The sequence below is a fragment of the Erpetoichthys calabaricus genome, chromosome 4 (genome assembly GCF_900747795.2).
Source record: "Erpetoichthys calabaricus chromosome 4, fErpCal1.3, whole genome shotgun sequence".
In the NCBI taxonomy this organism is placed as follows: Eukaryota; Metazoa; Chordata; class Cladistia; order Polypteriformes; family Polypteridae; genus Erpetoichthys; species Erpetoichthys calabaricus.
Genome location: NC_041397.2, coordinates 213,705,571 through 213,723,549, shown reverse-complemented (window position 1 = coordinate 213,723,549; position 17,979 = coordinate 213,705,571). Strand labels below are relative to the sequence as shown.

The 17,979-nt window shown below is 39.0% G+C and overlaps 1 protein-coding gene across 4 annotated transcripts in view; it reads right to left on the bottom strand.

Annotated features, from left to right (window-relative positions):
- The window catches only part of cntn5 (contactin 5), a 1,396,083-nt gene that overhangs the window by 263,681 nt on the left and 1,114,423 nt on the right, over positions 1–17,979 (bottom strand). For all 4 annotated transcript variants that reach the window (XM_051926456.1, XM_028800281.2, XM_051926458.1 and 1 more), the window contains 2 exons: positions 14,786–14,922; positions 9,301–9,430 (listed from right to left, as the gene is read on the bottom strand). In XM_051926456.1, coding sequence (XP_051782416.1) covers positions 9,301–9,430; positions 14,786–14,922 — 267 coding nt within the window. The remainder of the gene's footprint in view (positions 1–9,300; positions 9,431–14,785; positions 14,923–17,979) is intronic.

Below are 17,979 nucleotides of genomic sequence, written 5' to 3'. Positions count from 1 at the left end.
GCCAACTTTGTCCATGGTTTGTCCTTGTGATTTGTTGATGGTCATGGCAAATGCAGCTGTAATGGGGAACTGTCGGTGTTTCAATGTAAAAGGTAATTCTAGGTCAGAACTCGTAAGGTCAATTCCAAGAATGAGAACAGTATTGTTAGCATGTGAATCTGAAAGAACTGTTGCTTGAATAACATCGTGTGTTATGGTGTTGACGACTAACCGTGTGCCATTGCATAAACCCTGTTTAGTGTTAAGGTTTCTTAATAGCATGATTATTGTTCCGTTTTTAAGGGTAAGGTTGTGTTGTGGTCATCCGTCTGGGTTAATAGTGTTCAAATATTCTAAGGGGAAATTCAGATGTTCATTGTCGTCATCAGAGTCAACTTTGTCAGAGCTTAGAAAGAGCCGTGTCTCTCCAGGAAGTAATGAAATGACCTGGTTAATAATGTGATTAACATTAATATTTTTTGGACATAATAAAGTGCGTTGTGTTAACCACATATGCGAAAGCAGTATGGGCCATTGCCTTTTGGTGGCCTGATATGTACTCCGGTAGATGCAAAAGCAAATGAACTATTGTAGGATCTAATGCAGTTCATAAAGTTTTTACTTTCAGGCACATCCTTAGTTAGAAGCTTCTGTAGATATTCAGGATATGAATGTAAAGGAGGCAGTCTAATCTGCCCCTTTTGACAACAACGTGTAAATTCATTATTTGTATTGCCAGTTGTTTCTTCTGTGAAGTTAAGTGAATGACAATGATTGCAAATGACATTCATTAATCCCAATGAATTTTCCTCAATAGTGGACTCATTATTGAAAGTGTTGTCAGACAACTGGCGTAAGCGTTAAGCAGACGTCTGGCGTTGATGTCTGTGACGGGCATGTTTTGCTTGTGGTGTTTGAGTGCCGCGCTGTTGCATGTCCATTATTTGTGGCGCGCTATTTTTGATTTTTAATTGATTCGCCTCCGCTTTGCGCAAAGTCCGTTTCACTCTACGTCGTGCATTGTTTGTATTGAGCCTTGTCCGTTTTTGTATGTTGGTCAGTTGAGCTTTCTGCTTTTTGAGTCCTGCTTGCTTGTTTTCTGGCCGGTCATATGCGCGTTGCTTTGCTCCCTTTTTTGTATGTCTGAGACGCGAGCTCTTTCTTTTGAAATCGTGCTTGTTTCGATGCAGCACTTTGAGACGCGCGCTGTATGCATCTACGTTCAATGTGTCTGTTCATTTGGGCACGTCTCTGTAACGGGGTTACTTGAGCTTTGCGTTTTTTGATCCGAGACATTTTTTCTCACGTATTTTCTGAAGCGCGTTGTATGCGCCGCCGTGTATTTGTTTGGTTTCATTCGTGTTCGTGTGTTTGGTCCCGTTATCCGATCCGAATCGTTTTGTACCCGTGACCGTGTATGCATGACTTGTTTGTTCCTCAGCGTGCGAAATATGTATAAGTAATAAGGAGGATCGCACTCACTGTTAATATGGAGCCTTTTCTCCAGTTGAACGGTTAATAGTGCTTTATTTTAATGAGATCCACCTATGCTGCCTAGTGTGAAGGTTTTGAGATGACGTATGTTTAATATGGACGTTTCCTTTAGATATGTGGCTTTGGGTGTCACTTCTTATTGATTTGGGGGGGGGGGGTGTGGGTGAGGATTGTTGTTGCGCGAGCGTCTTCTTTCGTTTTGTGTTCCAGGGGCTTGTTGAATCCCCCTCTTTGTGTGTGTCCCGTCTGTTGCTTGTAGGGTGTGTGGGGTGGTTTTGTGTTCTTTTTTTTTTGTGTTCCAGGGGCTTGTTAAATCCCCCTCTTGGTGTGTATCCCATCCGGTGCCTGTAGGGGGGGGAGCCTTGCTGTTGTGCGCGAGCGTCTTCTTTTTTTTTGTGTGCTAGTTTCGTGTGCAATGGGTTTCGTGCGGTGCCTGCCTTTGACTACTTTTTTCTTTGCCTTTTCCTTTCAGCGTCTCATTTCTTTGTCCTCTTTTTTCTTTGCTCACTGGTTTTTTCTGTGGTCTTGTCCGCCTCTCGCGGCCCCTCATCCGCCTCTCGCGGCCCTTTCTTGCGCCTGCGCAGTACCTCTTTTTGCAGCTACGGCCCATGGCCGGATGTGCCTGCGTCCATCATCCGGTTTAGCATTCTCGGTTAGTAATATGGATTTTGGTATAAAAGCTGTATCCAAGAATGGTGCAAAGATGGAAAGGCCCATAAATGTATGAGAAAATCATTAAAAAGTTAAAAATAATGTTTCTCATAGACTGATCAGAACAGTTTTGGGTATTTTACCCTCAATAGTGCAAATTACAATTAAAAGATTCAAGGAATCAGAAGAAATGTGGGTGTGTAAAAGGTAAGGGCACAAGCTTAAGTGGACTCCCTGTGATCTCTGATCTCTCAGACAGCACTGCATCAAGAACCATCATTCATCAATAAGTGATATAACCACATAGGCACAAAAGTGCTTTGTAAAATTTTTTAAGGAACACAATGCGTAGTTAAATCCACAAATGCTTGTTACAACTGTACTGTGCAAAAATTCGTATGTTAACAGCCAGAAGCACCATTGACTTCTCTAGACTCAAAGGCATCTAAGATGGTCAATGACACAGTGAATGGGATTAATAAATATTTCAGATCTTTTTAGAAGAAATGTGAGTTGTGTCTTTTGGACCAAAGAAGGAATGGATCATCCAGACCATGCCAGTGTCTGTGATAGGGTTTTGTCAGTGTCCTGGGCAAGGGTAACTTGCAGTTCTGTGAAGGCACTATTAATGATGAGTAGTAAAGTACATACTGATTTCAGAGCAACTTATGCTGCCTTCAGGATGACATCTCTTCCATGGATGCCCATGCATATTTTAGCAAGACAATGCAAAACCACATTCTGTGTGAATTACGATGCATGGCTACATGGGAAGAGTGAGGGGCAGGTGCTCTACTGGCCTTCCTGATGTCCTGAACAGTCCCCAGATGAAAATGTGTGGTGCATTTTGAAATGCAAAGTGAGTCAACAAAGACCTCATACTGTTGCACACCTTGTTTGCAAGAAGAATGGGACACAATTACATCTGAGACATTCAATAAATTGTTATCTTCAGTGCCTAAATGTTTATTAGTGTCGTGAGAAGGAAAGACAGCATTACAAAGCAGTGTCCTGTGTTGGGCTGGCGCCCTACCCAGGATTTGTTCCTGCCTTGCGCCCTGTGCTGGCTGGGGTTGGCTTCAGCAAACCCCTGTGTTAGGACAGAGTGGGTTGGAAACTAACTGACTGACTGACATCGATATAGGCAAATAAGGTACATTATAAAAAATGCTGAATATTGTTGAATGCTGTGATAGTGAGAGAGATCACTGCTTGTGGTTCTGGGTACTATGCTATGTAGAAACTCCTGAAGCTGTACAAATTCCATCCCTAGATGAAAGAGCATATCTGGCTACGACTGGGAGTTAAACATCTTATTTGTTTTTGATTTTATTGCACTTAATGACCACATTACAATATGTAAAACACTATCCAATCCAATCAAAAATGCAATCACTACAAAATTTAAAAGAAATTAAAAAGCATTAAATCATAGACAACACTTAATTCCATAGTCCCTAACTCATTTGGCGGGACAGGTGAACAGAAGACCCATTATAAGAAAAACAAAGCAGAGCCAGATGCTAGACAGGTTTATTATAAAACAACATCAAAGATTTGTTGCCAAATTCTGAAAAAGCTTTACACCACTCCTTGCAAATAAAATGTACTTTTTTCTACATTTAGATAATATAGGACTTTGAGTTATAAAGGGTGAACCAGATAAGTTGACATGCAATCAACGTAGTATAAGAAATCACAATTACTTTATTGTATATAAACATATCTTATGTAGTGTTACTCCAGGCAATACAATTACAGTATAAGCAATAACTGTGAATCCAGCACTATCTGATAAAAATCTGATATGATCTTAGTGTAGCATAATCCCAAAACATATGACTTAGCAAGGCCAGCATTTGATTACATTATTGACAGTGTCCAGGCCCTAAAATACTTTGAATAATATGAATCTTAAAACATGTGTGTAATTTGTAATTTTAAGTTGAATTACACAAAATGTTCTAGATTGCTGATGAGTACATGTTGTGAATTATTAAATTCCAATCCTTGTTTTAGATTTTAATTGAGAGTTCACTTTCCCATCTTTAACTAAAATAACCTAGACACACCACAAAATTAGTTGATAAAGCCTAGAAATACCACGGAAATTCTCCTCATTACTACCTAAAATATATTCTAGCATAAATACTGCTGGACAGACTGGAAGAAGGACAGGGAAATTTTGACAAAGCTTCTAACTTGTACAAATAAGGAAAATGTAAAAATACTGTTGTGGAAATTCAAAACCCCATTAGTCTTGAGCAGAGAAGACTGGATTAATTATTTTTTTAATTGACTCATCAGAATTCTTTCAATAAAATAATGAATAAAATTCTTGAGGGAATAGCTGGAAATTATGCAGATGTACTTTTACGACTGAAACTTTGAAGTATTTTGTCATCAGAATCAACCTACTGAGTGATTTCACACCTTTTAAAATATATGGGATATTATGATAGCTTAGCTATTAGCTAACCTACAATGCTAGACAGATATACTCTATGGTCTTCTCTAATATGTAAAACCTCTTATGGTCTTAGGTTGTAACATTCCTTCCAAACCTTAGTTGAACCATTTGTAACCAGGATCAGATTATAATTTAAATGTTATTTTAAAGTATCTATCCCTTACCCTATTTTTTTATTTACCTCTTACGACAGATCTCATCTACCTAGGTCTACTTCACAGCAAAATTTACTATCCAGCAGTCACATGACTGGGGGGAGGGGACATAAGATAATGGCTAAGTCAAAGATAATGACTTATCAAATGCAATTGCTTCATTGTCTTTGTTACAGCCATTCTCTATGTTCTGCCAGAAAGAGTAAGGCAGAAAATAATTTAGAATGAGGCTAGAAGATAAGACGTGGACAAGAAAACAGGCAAAGATTCATGAATGGGAATTCAAACACAGAGCCTAAAATGAAAATTCTAAATTGTACCCATTGTTCTGTTTGCAAGGGTTTGTTTGCCAGAAACACAATCAAAACTACAACATGCCAGTCTGTTAGTTTTCACTTCATAAACTCGAATGAATAAAAAGTTTTCATTGTGACCTTTATACCCATGACCCATGATGTCCATCCATCCATCCATTATCCAACCCGCTGAATCCGAACACAGGGTCACGGGGGTCTGCTGGAGCCAATCCCAGCCAACACAGGGCACAAGGCAGGAACCAATCCCGGGCAGGGTGCCAACCCACCGCAGACCCATGATGTCACAGCCACTTATTTCCAGGTTATTTACCTAGCAATAAGGCAGTAATCACTTCACAAAATGGCATTCGAAAAGATGCAAAGATAACTCAACCAAAATAAATAAATTGCAATTAGGAAAAATGTTATCAGAATTGGAATCTACAGTACATGTTCCAAAACCTAAAATGAGACCAAAAATGTCCACCCAAGTGTGATGCCTGGTTTGCCCACTGCTGACATACTCCAACTTGAACCCAGGATATCAATAATCATAGACTGAGATAGACTAGGGAGAATGAGGGAACATACAGACAATAGTCTGATGCAAACGGTGTACAATATGTAGTACTTTCTACTTTATCACATAAAGTTTTAACTCTTTGGGCGCTGCATATTTTTTCCAAAAAAAAAAGTACACAAAGCAATGGTTTCACACAGAAATCAGCATAAAACATGTGTTGCTGTGTGCTGTGGCTGCCAGTTTACCAGGAATTTGTGGCAGGCTGGCTTTCATGCTGTCATCGCGTGGTGGTGGGCGGGGGAAGCAGCGGCAGTCGGGGTCGTTATGCATCACAATCTGGTTTGTATCTCATGTCATTGTAAGTGGTGGTTCTCTCAGGCATATATTGCAGTAGGTGCCTCAGCTACAGAAACCTGTTCAGCACCATGATCAGCTAGGGATTGATCATCTGGAACTGGTCAGCTGTTGCTGGCACGTCACATTCTTTTGTGATCACTTGAATTTGTGAGATCGACAAGTCAGAGTCCAATTCAGCAATCATATGCAAAATGTTATCCATGGAGTATTTTGCTTTACGCATTCGCTTTGATCTCTCTACAGATGTTGATGCCATTTTTGCCATTGTTTGCTCCTCGCTACTTGGTCAAACCAATTAAGCTAACTTTCGTTCTAGCAAAGAGATTCCAACTAAAGCATAATAGTGTGTTTTGTTACCATTTACAGTTGATTACTCCTCCTTTTGACAAAAGTGGACATTCGCCCTGAAAGAGTTAAAAACAAAGTGCAGCGCAGTCTCATTCAATAACAATTATTGATAGAATCAGTGCATTTGTGAAGATTAAAACAAGCAATAAATAAGTTCTCTCTATCACGAAACTCCAAGAATAAATCCATGGAGATATCAGGTTTCCTTTTCTCTCCCTTTTCTCCAAAACCAGCATGTCTTTCTCTCTCCGTCTTCTCAGCTAAGTCTATAGGTCTTGCAGATGGGCCGAGACACTGACACCTGCAGTTTCACTCTCCAGCACTTGTCCCAACTATTATCCTTAGAAATTCACAGGGATGCTTGGAGCTTTACCTCCATCTTTCAATTCACGCTCCTCTGTTTTTACAAGATCCCTAAGAGTCCTCGTGATCTCCACCACTCCTCCAGATTGTTCAGCTGGGGACAATGCACCCCTGAGGCGCCATTCCTCACTCATTAGGGTTACTGACCGCCTGCCACCTCACCTCCATGCTGGCTCACACTCCCGGTTTTACCTTTTTCTGATTTTTGGTTTCTCATTCTTCCTCACTCTTCAAATCTACTCAGGCTCCTTTTTACACTAAAAAAGGTACACTAGCATCCTAATTTATGACCCGTTGACAGTCAATGAGAAAACTTGAACCATCCATACACTCATATGCAAGGGCGATTAGACCAATCTTCCCATTAAACACCCCGCAGGTGCTGCATGACCACACATACCTAGCCTTAGCACACAGTTTTTATCTTTATATAGACCCCTATAGTGCTGTACCACACCAAGTGCTGTACTTTAAGAAAGCCAAAAAAAAAAAAAGACATAAAACCCACAGTAACATTTGGGAGTTCCTCTTGTTAGTGGTTATTGAGTTCTTATACAGGCAGTCCCCGGGTTACGTACAAGATAGGGACTATAGGTTTGTACTTAAGTTGAATTTGTATTTAAGTCGGAACAAGTACATTATTTTAATAAATGCTATTGTTGACCGACTGTAACCAAGTGCTCTGCCAATGAATGATGGAGTTTCACCTCTCTCTGACCTTTTTATTATTTCTACTTTATTTTCAATGGTGATGGTTTTTCTCTTCTTTACTGTATCAGCAGCACTTACATCAGATTTGTGTTTCAGAGACATTTTTGAAGGGTGAAGACAAAAGTTTAAGATGAGCTCTTCTGCACAGCACTGTACAGCTTTAACAGCAGGCAGGCATCCCTCGTCAGCATGTCTGGTGTACTGACAAGAGACAACTTCCTGCTATGTATGTAACAGTACAAGCAGGCTTGCTATTGAGAATGAATGGGAGTAGCGAGGGGCGGGTCACCACCTACCCACCACACAATCACCTCCACTACAGTATGTAGCCTGCAGCGTGTGTCCGCCCACCGAGAACAAATGCAGTGTGGCCAAAGGTGTGTAGTGAATTGCCCACCACCGCCCCCATTCAACAGGCAGCCACCCGAAGCACATTACAATGCTACCCCCCGCCGCCCCGTTCATCCTCAATGGCCTCCGTTCAGCCACAACCGGGTCACTGCTTGCAGCATTACCAGCCACCCACCGAAAATGATTCGGGGGAGCCATGTGTAGTGAGCGGGCAGTGAAACACCCTACACCGCTCCATCCAGCCTGCGTCCAGTCAGGAGCGGTAGCTGCGGCGGTGTAGTGGCCGGAAGGCAAACCGCCCCATTAAGCCTTCATGAGCGCTAGCTGTGGCCCCAGTGACTAAGGACCATGGGTCACTGGTCGCTTGCCGCCGGGAGCCGCCCGAGGGACACAGGGACACTATACTGTGCAAGCAGTGAAATCGCACCCCTCCTACCACTACTTGCAGCGTCCTCCGGCCAAAGATGACGGAGCGGCAGTTAATGAGGCGCATGCGTCACAGCTGCGGCCTCATTCGTAAGTCGTAGGTCGGGTGTCCGTAACCTGGGGACTACCTGTATTTTCATGTCTGCTTAGCATTTAGGTTCCTGTCCTGTCTTGACTCCTGTTTCTGATCTATTGTCTATTGTTTGACTACGGCTTTTGAAATTGCCCTTTTTGGATTTAGACACTGTTCCATGATCTTATGTTTTTTCTGGAAATGACTTTCTTCCTGTATTTTGTATTCTGTTTTTTGTATTACAAGCTTGTTTAAATAAATTATGTTTTTCCCATATTTCTTCATGGATCTGCCCTAATCTTTTTTTATTCTCTGTGTGCATGCTGCCTACATTTTACAGAATGCTGCTTTGCTTGTGGAATCTTTTGACCTTTTGGTTGCAAACCACTGGCTTTCACTTCTATGAATAATAAACCCAACTTAGAAATACAAAACATCCTGTCAAGCCATGTCATCAAAATAGAAGCAGATATGAAAAAAAAACATACAAAATAGTGGCACCTGTGCAAAGTTATCATACATGATGGCAGAACCCATGAAACACAAAATAGCATGGAAAAATGGTAAAAAAATAAAATAAAATGTAATTATTTAATTAATAAACCAACAATTAGCAATTTTTTGCACAATGTTGACATCACATTTTCTCATGTATTTAAAATATTTATCAATTAAAAGATAGCAGTATCAAATAATCCATACTGTAGCTACTGTGCTAAAATATTTACTAGTAAATCATATAAAGTAATTACATTATAATTACAGTAATAAAAAAGTAGAAATTTCCAGTTTTATATTTTCAATAAAACCACAAGGTAAGCATTTGTATTTTGAGTTATAGAACCTACATTTACATTTTTATTAAAAACATTACGCTGGAAGCTTACAATAAAATCTAAAATTCAGATTTTAAATGATGCATTTTTAGAAGCTGTAGTTAAATTAAATCCATAATTTTTAGATGGCTATAATATGCAGCATAATCTCCATTTTAGCGCATGTTGTTTTTTGTAAATAACATGTATTGCTAAATTACATAAGGCAACACATTATGTAAGGACAGTTAGAAGGAGCAAGAAATACATATGATCAAAATTAGTTACCTAAAATTTTTAGTTCTGCGTTGGAATAGATCACTCCATATTTATTTTCTGCTTTGCACTGGTACATCCCAGCATCAGCCTGACGGACATTCTGGATCAAGACTTCACCATTAACTATTTCAATTCTGTCCTGTAACAGAAGAAAAAACTTTATGCTTTAAAATTACATTTTTAATGTTGCAAAATGCTTATTAAAAGTGCAGTTTTTTTCAACATTAACATCTACTCCTGTTTCAATGTAAGTGCATTCTATTCAAATTTTTGTTGCAGGTTTATATAAATATATAAAATGAATCTGTTTTTCTTTTGATTACTCACTACATGATGGACCTTCTTTTGCAGCAAAGAAAGACACCAGATGATTCAGGAAGAAATACTGTATATGAACTCATGGAAGAAGAAAGAGCCAGCATGATGCCTGGACTCAAACACCAAGGAGAGTAGACAAAGAGAAACAGTACATTACAGGGTGTGTTTCCTGGTCCAAGCTGTATATGACACCTTACCAAATCAAGCTAACCTTCATGTCTAGGTAAGACTTAATCTCCATTCTGTCCTTTTGCACCAGTAAAGGGTTCCGTGGAACACCTTTGTGGGCAATTTCACAAAAACCTTGGTGAAAGTTACTGCCTCTAGGGGAACAACCAGATACTAAAGGCAGTTGTGGACCATGTTGCTACAGCCATGGCAAATAAGTACCAGCTCCCTGCTACGTACAGTGTTCGCTTTGTCAATGTTGGCCAAAAGGCCCACCCAAAGGTAAGAGCAAAAACAGGCTTTTTAGCCACATCTCCAGACTGGAAGCTAGACTTGGGCAAGCAGCTGAGAGAACAGAAAATATTGCACTTACAGTTTTCTGACCAAACATGATTTTTTCAGAGGCCAAAAAACAAATGTTCCAGTTGGAGTGTACAGTGGTATAGGAAAAGTATCTGGAGGAAGCTTGTGGAATAAAGTCGGAGGCAAGGCTGGCAAACACGTGAGCCCATATAGATGGAATGTTTGGGGATTTGCAGGCTGCTCACAGTGCAAAGCCCTAATGCTGTGAAGTGAAAAAAAAGGTCATCAGTTTGGCTACTGAATCTGTAGAGAGATCCATTAGTTAGCTTTGGGTTAACTGGACAGATTTGTGGTCAATTGCTACTGGAAGGCAAGTTAGGAGACTCAAAACACTGAAGGACTGCTGAGCAAAAGCACTGCTTAAAAAGAATCCAGATTAAGTATTTTGATTATGCAGTGATGACACTCTCTGGCAGCCTCTCCTGGAGGTGTAATAAGTATGGCCCAATGAATCCACATTGGCACTTATATCTCTTGGGTGTAGTGAAAGCTCTGGAAAAAGCTCTGGTCTGCTCTACAAAACTCAGTTTACTGTCACTGCAAACTTAACTAGGACAAAGAGAGGACGTAAGTGAATATTTTGCGTTGTCCATTACTACTCGGATGGATAAGTCAAAATGATGATTTTTGCTTGGCACTCTAGCAGCTTGTATTTGTTATGAAATGAATGCGAGAGAAAAGTACTGACTGTAACCTTTTATACATTTTTGACTAGTACATTTTTTGATCTTTTCCTTCCATTTCTAGGGAGAATAAGTAATAGTAATACATTAACTGGAAGTAATATAAAACTTAGTTGTAAATCATTTGCACACAAAAATGGCTTCAAGCCTGCAGCCCATGACCATACACTTGTTTGTTCTTTTCAGATTCTTTGCCAAGCCTTTGCTAAAACCATTTTCTGATGTTGTTTGTCTTAAGGGGTTTCTGAATTCAGTCTGCTGAACAGCATCTTGGCTGCATTTAAATCAGAAAATTTACTTGACAACTATCTACATGTTTCTCCTAAAGAATTCCTGGTTTACTCCGTGTTGTGATGTGAGATTTTACATATAACTTGATGATTATTTTGTATGTCTTTATTTGTAATTTAGGTAAAGCAATGTAATTTAGTGTTTACCCCCCTCCCCCCCCCCCCCACCCCCCCCCCCCCCCGCCCCCTTAGGAATGGGTCTGTTTGAATTTTACGACAGGATTTGGAGGATGTGTCTTAAACCAGTTTGCCGGGTGTTTCTTTGCTAAAGTCATTTCTACCCACCCCCCGCAAGTAGGCTAAGGTGTACTTTATCATATGGTTTGCAGGTGTTAAGATGTTCTATTCCCCCACTGGTCTGAGGTATGGCTGTTTGGGAATTGGCTTGTCTCAGAGGCCTTTAAGTACCATGATGTCCTATTGGCTCTAGGGGTTGGACAGAACATCTATAAATGTACGTGTTTAACCTCACAGTCTCTCTCTTACTAACCAACATCTGAAAGAAGCATCTCTCTTGCTAACCTGTGATGATGATGACAACACAATGAAGAGCACAGCTCAGCAGCCATTTTGAACAGACATGTGGCTGAAAGCTGAGCATCAATGATGCCTTAACTAGAGACATTTAAGTAACTACAAGTCTGTGTGCCGCCTGAACTACATATCACCATTTAATCAGGTTGTATGATTGCCAATATTCAAATGTACTTTGCATTTTGTTATTATTTATGAATATTATCAACAATACATTATTTTATGTGTAACTTAACTTCTGCTTATCTTTTTACTACATCTAATTGCCTAAGGTTATAGATATAGAAGGGAAGGTGGGGATAAGTTATATACAATAATACCTTATAAACAGTGGTAAATCTGTGAGATTAGGCATTCTGACAAAGGCTACATATTAATAATACAATAGGGGAAAGTAGAGCAATATATTACACTACCAAGACAAAACACTCCGGCAATGTGTTTTGGGTCATTGTTCTTTCAAATGGTGAGTCTGGAATTTTTTATCTTCTCAATTCTTTAGAACACTTTGTTCCAAAATTCAGCTCCATCCAATTAAACTAATACTAATCTGACTTTATATTTCTGATGTTGATGAGAATTTTGAATCATGATGTGCAGTCTTTATAATTCTGTTGCAGAAGTCTTCTGTAAACAGAGGACAGGTTAGGAACACGCACTGATACAGCACATTGTCACACCCACCACACGACAAACCAACTCAGGATCCCAGATTAGGACCTGAGTGCAGCCTTGCAATGGGTGACACCTCAGCACCACACTAGTGCAGATGGAGTGGAACCAGTGTGAGTTTTTTTTTGGTGGCTGGAGTGCCAATTCTACCACCAACCCCCAAGTTTTTCCCTGCAGGCTGTAGGGTTTACATACGGGGCTGGATGCAGATTAATGTTACACCCAGGACGGAGCAATTTCAGGTTAAGGGCCTTGCTCAAGGACCCAACACAGCAGAGTCCCTTTTGGCATTTACGGGATTCGAACCGGCAATCTTCCGATTGCAGATCCCTAGCCTCAGAGCCACCACTCTGCCCATCTGTAAACAGGATTCTGATAAATTTACCCTATATTGTGGAAGGTATTAATGATTTCAATCAAACTTGTTTGAGAATTTTTCTTGAAATCTCTGATAATTTCAGCAGCATCAACTTAATTCAATCTTTCTTGTCTGATCTGATTGTTATCAACAGCTAAGTATACCAATTGTTTTTTTTTTAGTATCATGTTATTTTTTTCTGACTGTTTCCAGATTGCATCTTTTTGTTTCCTTGGAAGTTCTTTCAAAAGCAGACACAAAATGGTAAGCAAAGAATAAATCCAACACTATGCATAAAATCAGTACAATAGGAAACATTTCATCAATATTTAAAACCTGGAAGGCAATTACCCCAGTATTTATGGAGCACATTTACTGATATTATTCTATAGCTTTGATGCATATATTTACAAAGGCAGTCACAAAATAAATGGTTAAGATTCTTTGCTTCATATGAACTTAATATCTGAAATCTGATTTACACAATTTTGCAGAAAATAGAGTAAGTTTGATTTTACTGTTCACATCTCACTCCTTCTGTAAATGGTATACTGTATTTATAATATCCTTCTATCAATTCTTTCCATTTTCGGAAGAATTAAACCACTTCGGTGTCAGAATCATTTGGCATAGCCAATAATGGATGGTGCACTAGTCTACTGTAGAGTTAACTTGGGCTCACCCACATTTGCTCATACTTGGTCAATGTATATGTTTATATACATATAAATATGTTATATATATATAGATATATTTATCGATTTATATATATTTTTAAGCATAAGAATGATAATATAGAAGGCACTTTATTATTCCAGAGTCCTTGGTGGAGCTGTTAGTCTGGTCACTGCTGTCTGTGTGGCATTTGTAATTTCTTCTTGAGTTTGTATGAATCGTTTTCCATGTACCGTGGTGTTCTTTCCACATCCCAAAGAAATGTAACTTGCAATAGTAAAATGGCCTAATGTGCCTGTGAATGTGAGGATGTGTGTGGGTGTGCCCTGTAAAGGAGTTGTATAGCATACAGAGCTATTTTCTGCCTTGTACCTTAAATTGCAGGGATAGGCTCCTGCCTATGTTCCTAGATTGAACAGCTTTGATAGTTGTCACCTATTTAAGTGTAATTGAGGTGGACACAGCCCCCAGAACTCCACAGAAACCAAGGCTACTACATACTTTTATATATCTTTAATTCCAAGAAGACACAAACAAAGAAAAAAAATCCAGCAAAACAGCCAATTTGTGTAATAAACATTGTCACCATGTTCTACTAACAGGCTCTCACACTGTCCCTTTTTTCCCCGCTCTGGCTCATACTCATGTTATCGCAGGTGTTCCTTATGTCTACTGCTCTCTAAACTCCAATCTCCTTGAAGGTAGTTGAGAGAACTTCTTGAGACAGGAGTTGGGACTACTTCCTAGATCACTTGTGCTTCTCCATGAAGCACTTCTTTACCCTCTAAGAGACCTGGGGTCATATCGAAAATACTTCTATCTAAGTCTCACCATGAAGAGCTCAAACTCAAACCAAAGCAAAATAGGCTGACACTCTGGACATTCCAACAATATATGTTTGTCCTGTTTTGTTAACGTACTAGGCATGATCCTGCATTATATTCAAAGATGCTGTCCATGAAAATGTGCCACCTCACACCATTGCCAGAATTAACTATACTATATTTACCACAATTACCATATCCTTCTTCACAATACATAATGGAATTTATTACTGTGAAAGTGACACACTGTCTTGGAATATTGGTAGGTTATGGTCGCATAACTGATGTGTGACATACACATAGTTATAATATGTAAGGCTTTGAACCTATTGAAATGAACTATTTTAGATTATGCTAACTCAAATAAGCTCCTTTTTTGCAGATGACAGAGTTCAAAGATAGTACTCAATAAGACACTTTCAGTTTCCCTTGACCTAACACAATAACACAACAATGTTGCCGATTCAAATTCAAATTTCTCATTAAAAAATTAATAAAGTATTAAAAATATTGTCTAGGACAATAAAATATGAAATGGCAAGTCATACTGTCTTTTGAATTAAATAAATACTTCAGCATTCAGCTGAATAGATCCAGAATAGTCTGTACCTGGGGCACTAGCGGCACTCCATTTCGAAGCCAGTGGTAGGTAGGACGAGGCCTTCCGGTAGCCTTACACTCCCAGTGGAGCTGCTCACCGCTGTCAAGCTGGGTATCATTAATCATCTGGATCCATCGAGGATATGCTAGAAAGGAAAAACCAATAAGGATATTCAATCAGCTGGGGTAGCACACACCACTTAAACTTATCTCTCTAGGTCTTAAGCTGCTAACAAGAGTGCATATCACTTACCTGGCAGGTCCCCTGATGAATAAAAACATTTCTGTATGCATGACCAATCACAAGATAATGATTTCTTTTTTTTCTTTTTAGGAAGACATGAATGGATGCTATAGAGCTTTTATCTCTCTGCTGAGTATCTATAATACCTCCTTTTGAGCTATGACCTTTAAACTCAACAGTGAATCTGCCCCATGTACGGCTTGCTAAAATTAAGAATGGTCTCTAAAATACTGTGGTGGTTCCTTAAACTAACATGCTACCACTGCACTCAGTCTATTATAGCTAAAGTATATCCTGAGCTATGTCATGTATATGTGAAAATGTTGATTTCCACTTTCCTCTGGTCCTGGGTAGAAGACATGTTCCTTAAGAGGCACTAAAGGGAAGTGGCAATCCATTACATGCTTATTATTTGTTTAACATCTCCTCACAACATTTAGGAAAGCCTGGGATACTACCTTCAAGGTAACTATGTACATGCACCATGATGCACCATTGATTGCCAGATACAGGGTGTTTACTGACATGAAAGGTACTCCTTGTACTTATATGCTTTCCATCATTTCTATTTTAATCAGTACTGGACAGACTTATTTATACATTGTAGGTATAAACACAATATTTTTTTACTGGCTTTAGCATAAAGCTTTTAAAAAATACTATTACAATGTAAAATATTTTGCACTAATCTGAACAACGATTTTTTTTCACATCATTAAAGATAGAAGGGTATGGGGAGACACTACAGGGCTATTATGAATAGGAGGCCAGGGAGCTCTCCAGGAGATGGGATGGACCACTACCCGAATGGAAGATTAAAAATATGTAAAGGCTTCTGTAGGAAGGCTGGAGGCCAGAAGTAAGTCCACATGGTAGCTCAGACACAGAATGGGGGGGGGTGGTTGGGGGCTTTGTAGCTCTGCTGTGACCATAAACTGGGGTGTTTGGCCCTTTAAGATGACAGATGCATGCTTTTCAAGGGGCCAATAAAGACCTTGAGACATCTGATGATTAATTTGGCCTAATCCAAAGGGTGCTTTTGGTGCACCATTTAAAAGAACTATCAGTTGAGCAGCCAGGTAAGTTGGGTGTGGTGAAGAGGCAATGGCTCACCTGGAGAATAACATCAAGGATAAAGTAACAAGGGTTAAGGGGTGAGGTAGGGTCATAAAGGTTCAGGCTGTGAGCCTTAGTTAAATCAGAGTAAGGCTAATTTTCCTGCTATACAATGTGTTTGTTTTCTTTTCTCTTCACACTTTGCTAGCTGGACTTAAGCTGTCTATCTGTGTTTTGTTGGGTCTGGGGATGTTGGAGGGCTCCCACTGCAGATCACAGCATTGTCCAAAATTAAATTGTGATTTCCTCAAAAAACATAACACTGTAACCATTTTATTCAAACAGGATTCAAATTCACTTCATTCTTGTTTAGTTCTCTTCACTGAATATACGATAAGAATGTTTAATGATAAATGTCTTGTTTACCTTCCTAGAGTGCTTTATGATCTGTCTACAACCATGAGAAATCAAATCACTTACATTTCACCATAACGCTCACTTCACATTTTTATTGTCATTACTTAAAAGGAAATAGAAATGGCACAGCAGTATTCATTTATGGGGACATCAATATTTACAGACTGACAAATTGATTCTTATTATTTTTATTTCCTTCTGATTGCTATCATTATTAGGCACTCTCTAATCTTGTGGGTGGCTTTACAGAGTACGCTTTGTGAATCACTTTATGATTAAGCTTGCTGTGCTACATGAGATAAAGGCTGATTGATATTCTTCATGCTGGTATGTATTAAACACTAAAAATTTGAAACAGTTTGTACTTTAAACAACATCATACACCTATGAAGTTAAGCATTCAAAAAACATAGTTAACAAACTTTTTGGGGTCATCAAAAAAGGAAAAAATAATTATTACTCAAATCACTCCTTCAAGAAACACAAAGTCCTTATGCTTCACCTTGTTATCAACACTGTTCCCCACATTACATCAATTCATTAAAAAACTAAAATTTAACCAGAGTGACAAAGTGACACATTACTTCCTCACACCTCCAGAGCACTGAGTTCAAGCATTGTCTGTTCATAGTTTACAAAATCTCACTCTATCTCTGTATACATTTTCCCCAGGTACTCCAGTTTGTTTTAATGTCAGAAAGACAGGCAGATTAAATAGATTAGCCCACTAGCAAGTGCTAGTGTGTGCGTGAGTGTGCCCTGCGATGGAATCGTGTGGTTTGTAGGATTAGTTCACATCTTTCACCCAAAGCACTAGGATAGTCTCCAGACTCCTGTAAAGCTGTAATGAAATAAGTACATTTGGCAAATGAATGAACAAATACATTCAATAATTCAGCCATTTATATTCATTGCTTTTGTGCCGTCTGCGAAAACATGATTTGCCTTTAAATTATTCTTTTAAAATTTAACGTTATATGACTGGCAAAGGGCAATTAAGCCTTTAAAAATGAACACAAAACTGGCATCCAGAAAACAACAATGGCATTTTGTTGATGTCACCAAATAAAAGGATAAATTATAATATTCAACTAACAAACTGAAATCAAGACAAGCCCAGGAGATGGACCAAAGTAAATTATACTAATCAGATCATAGCAATTGACCATTTCACCACAGAATGATATTTAACTTTTAAAAGCACTAAGGACTGCACTTATGTAAATTAATGTCTCTTAAAAGTTTTCTTATGGCCCTTTTGGTATAAATACTGATGGGTTGGAGCTAGGGGGCTCTTTCTCTTTGCAATTTTCACTTAAGCCTCAGCATAAATTTTTAATTTTGACTTTGGGTGAAGATATCTACTGCTGCTTCCAAAGCCAAAACTTAAACACAAGAGTAAAGGGAAACATTGTCCTCTGGGATTTTTCACTTCAGTGTGGGACTGTAATTTTCAATCCAATGATACACAATGTAACTTGAGAGT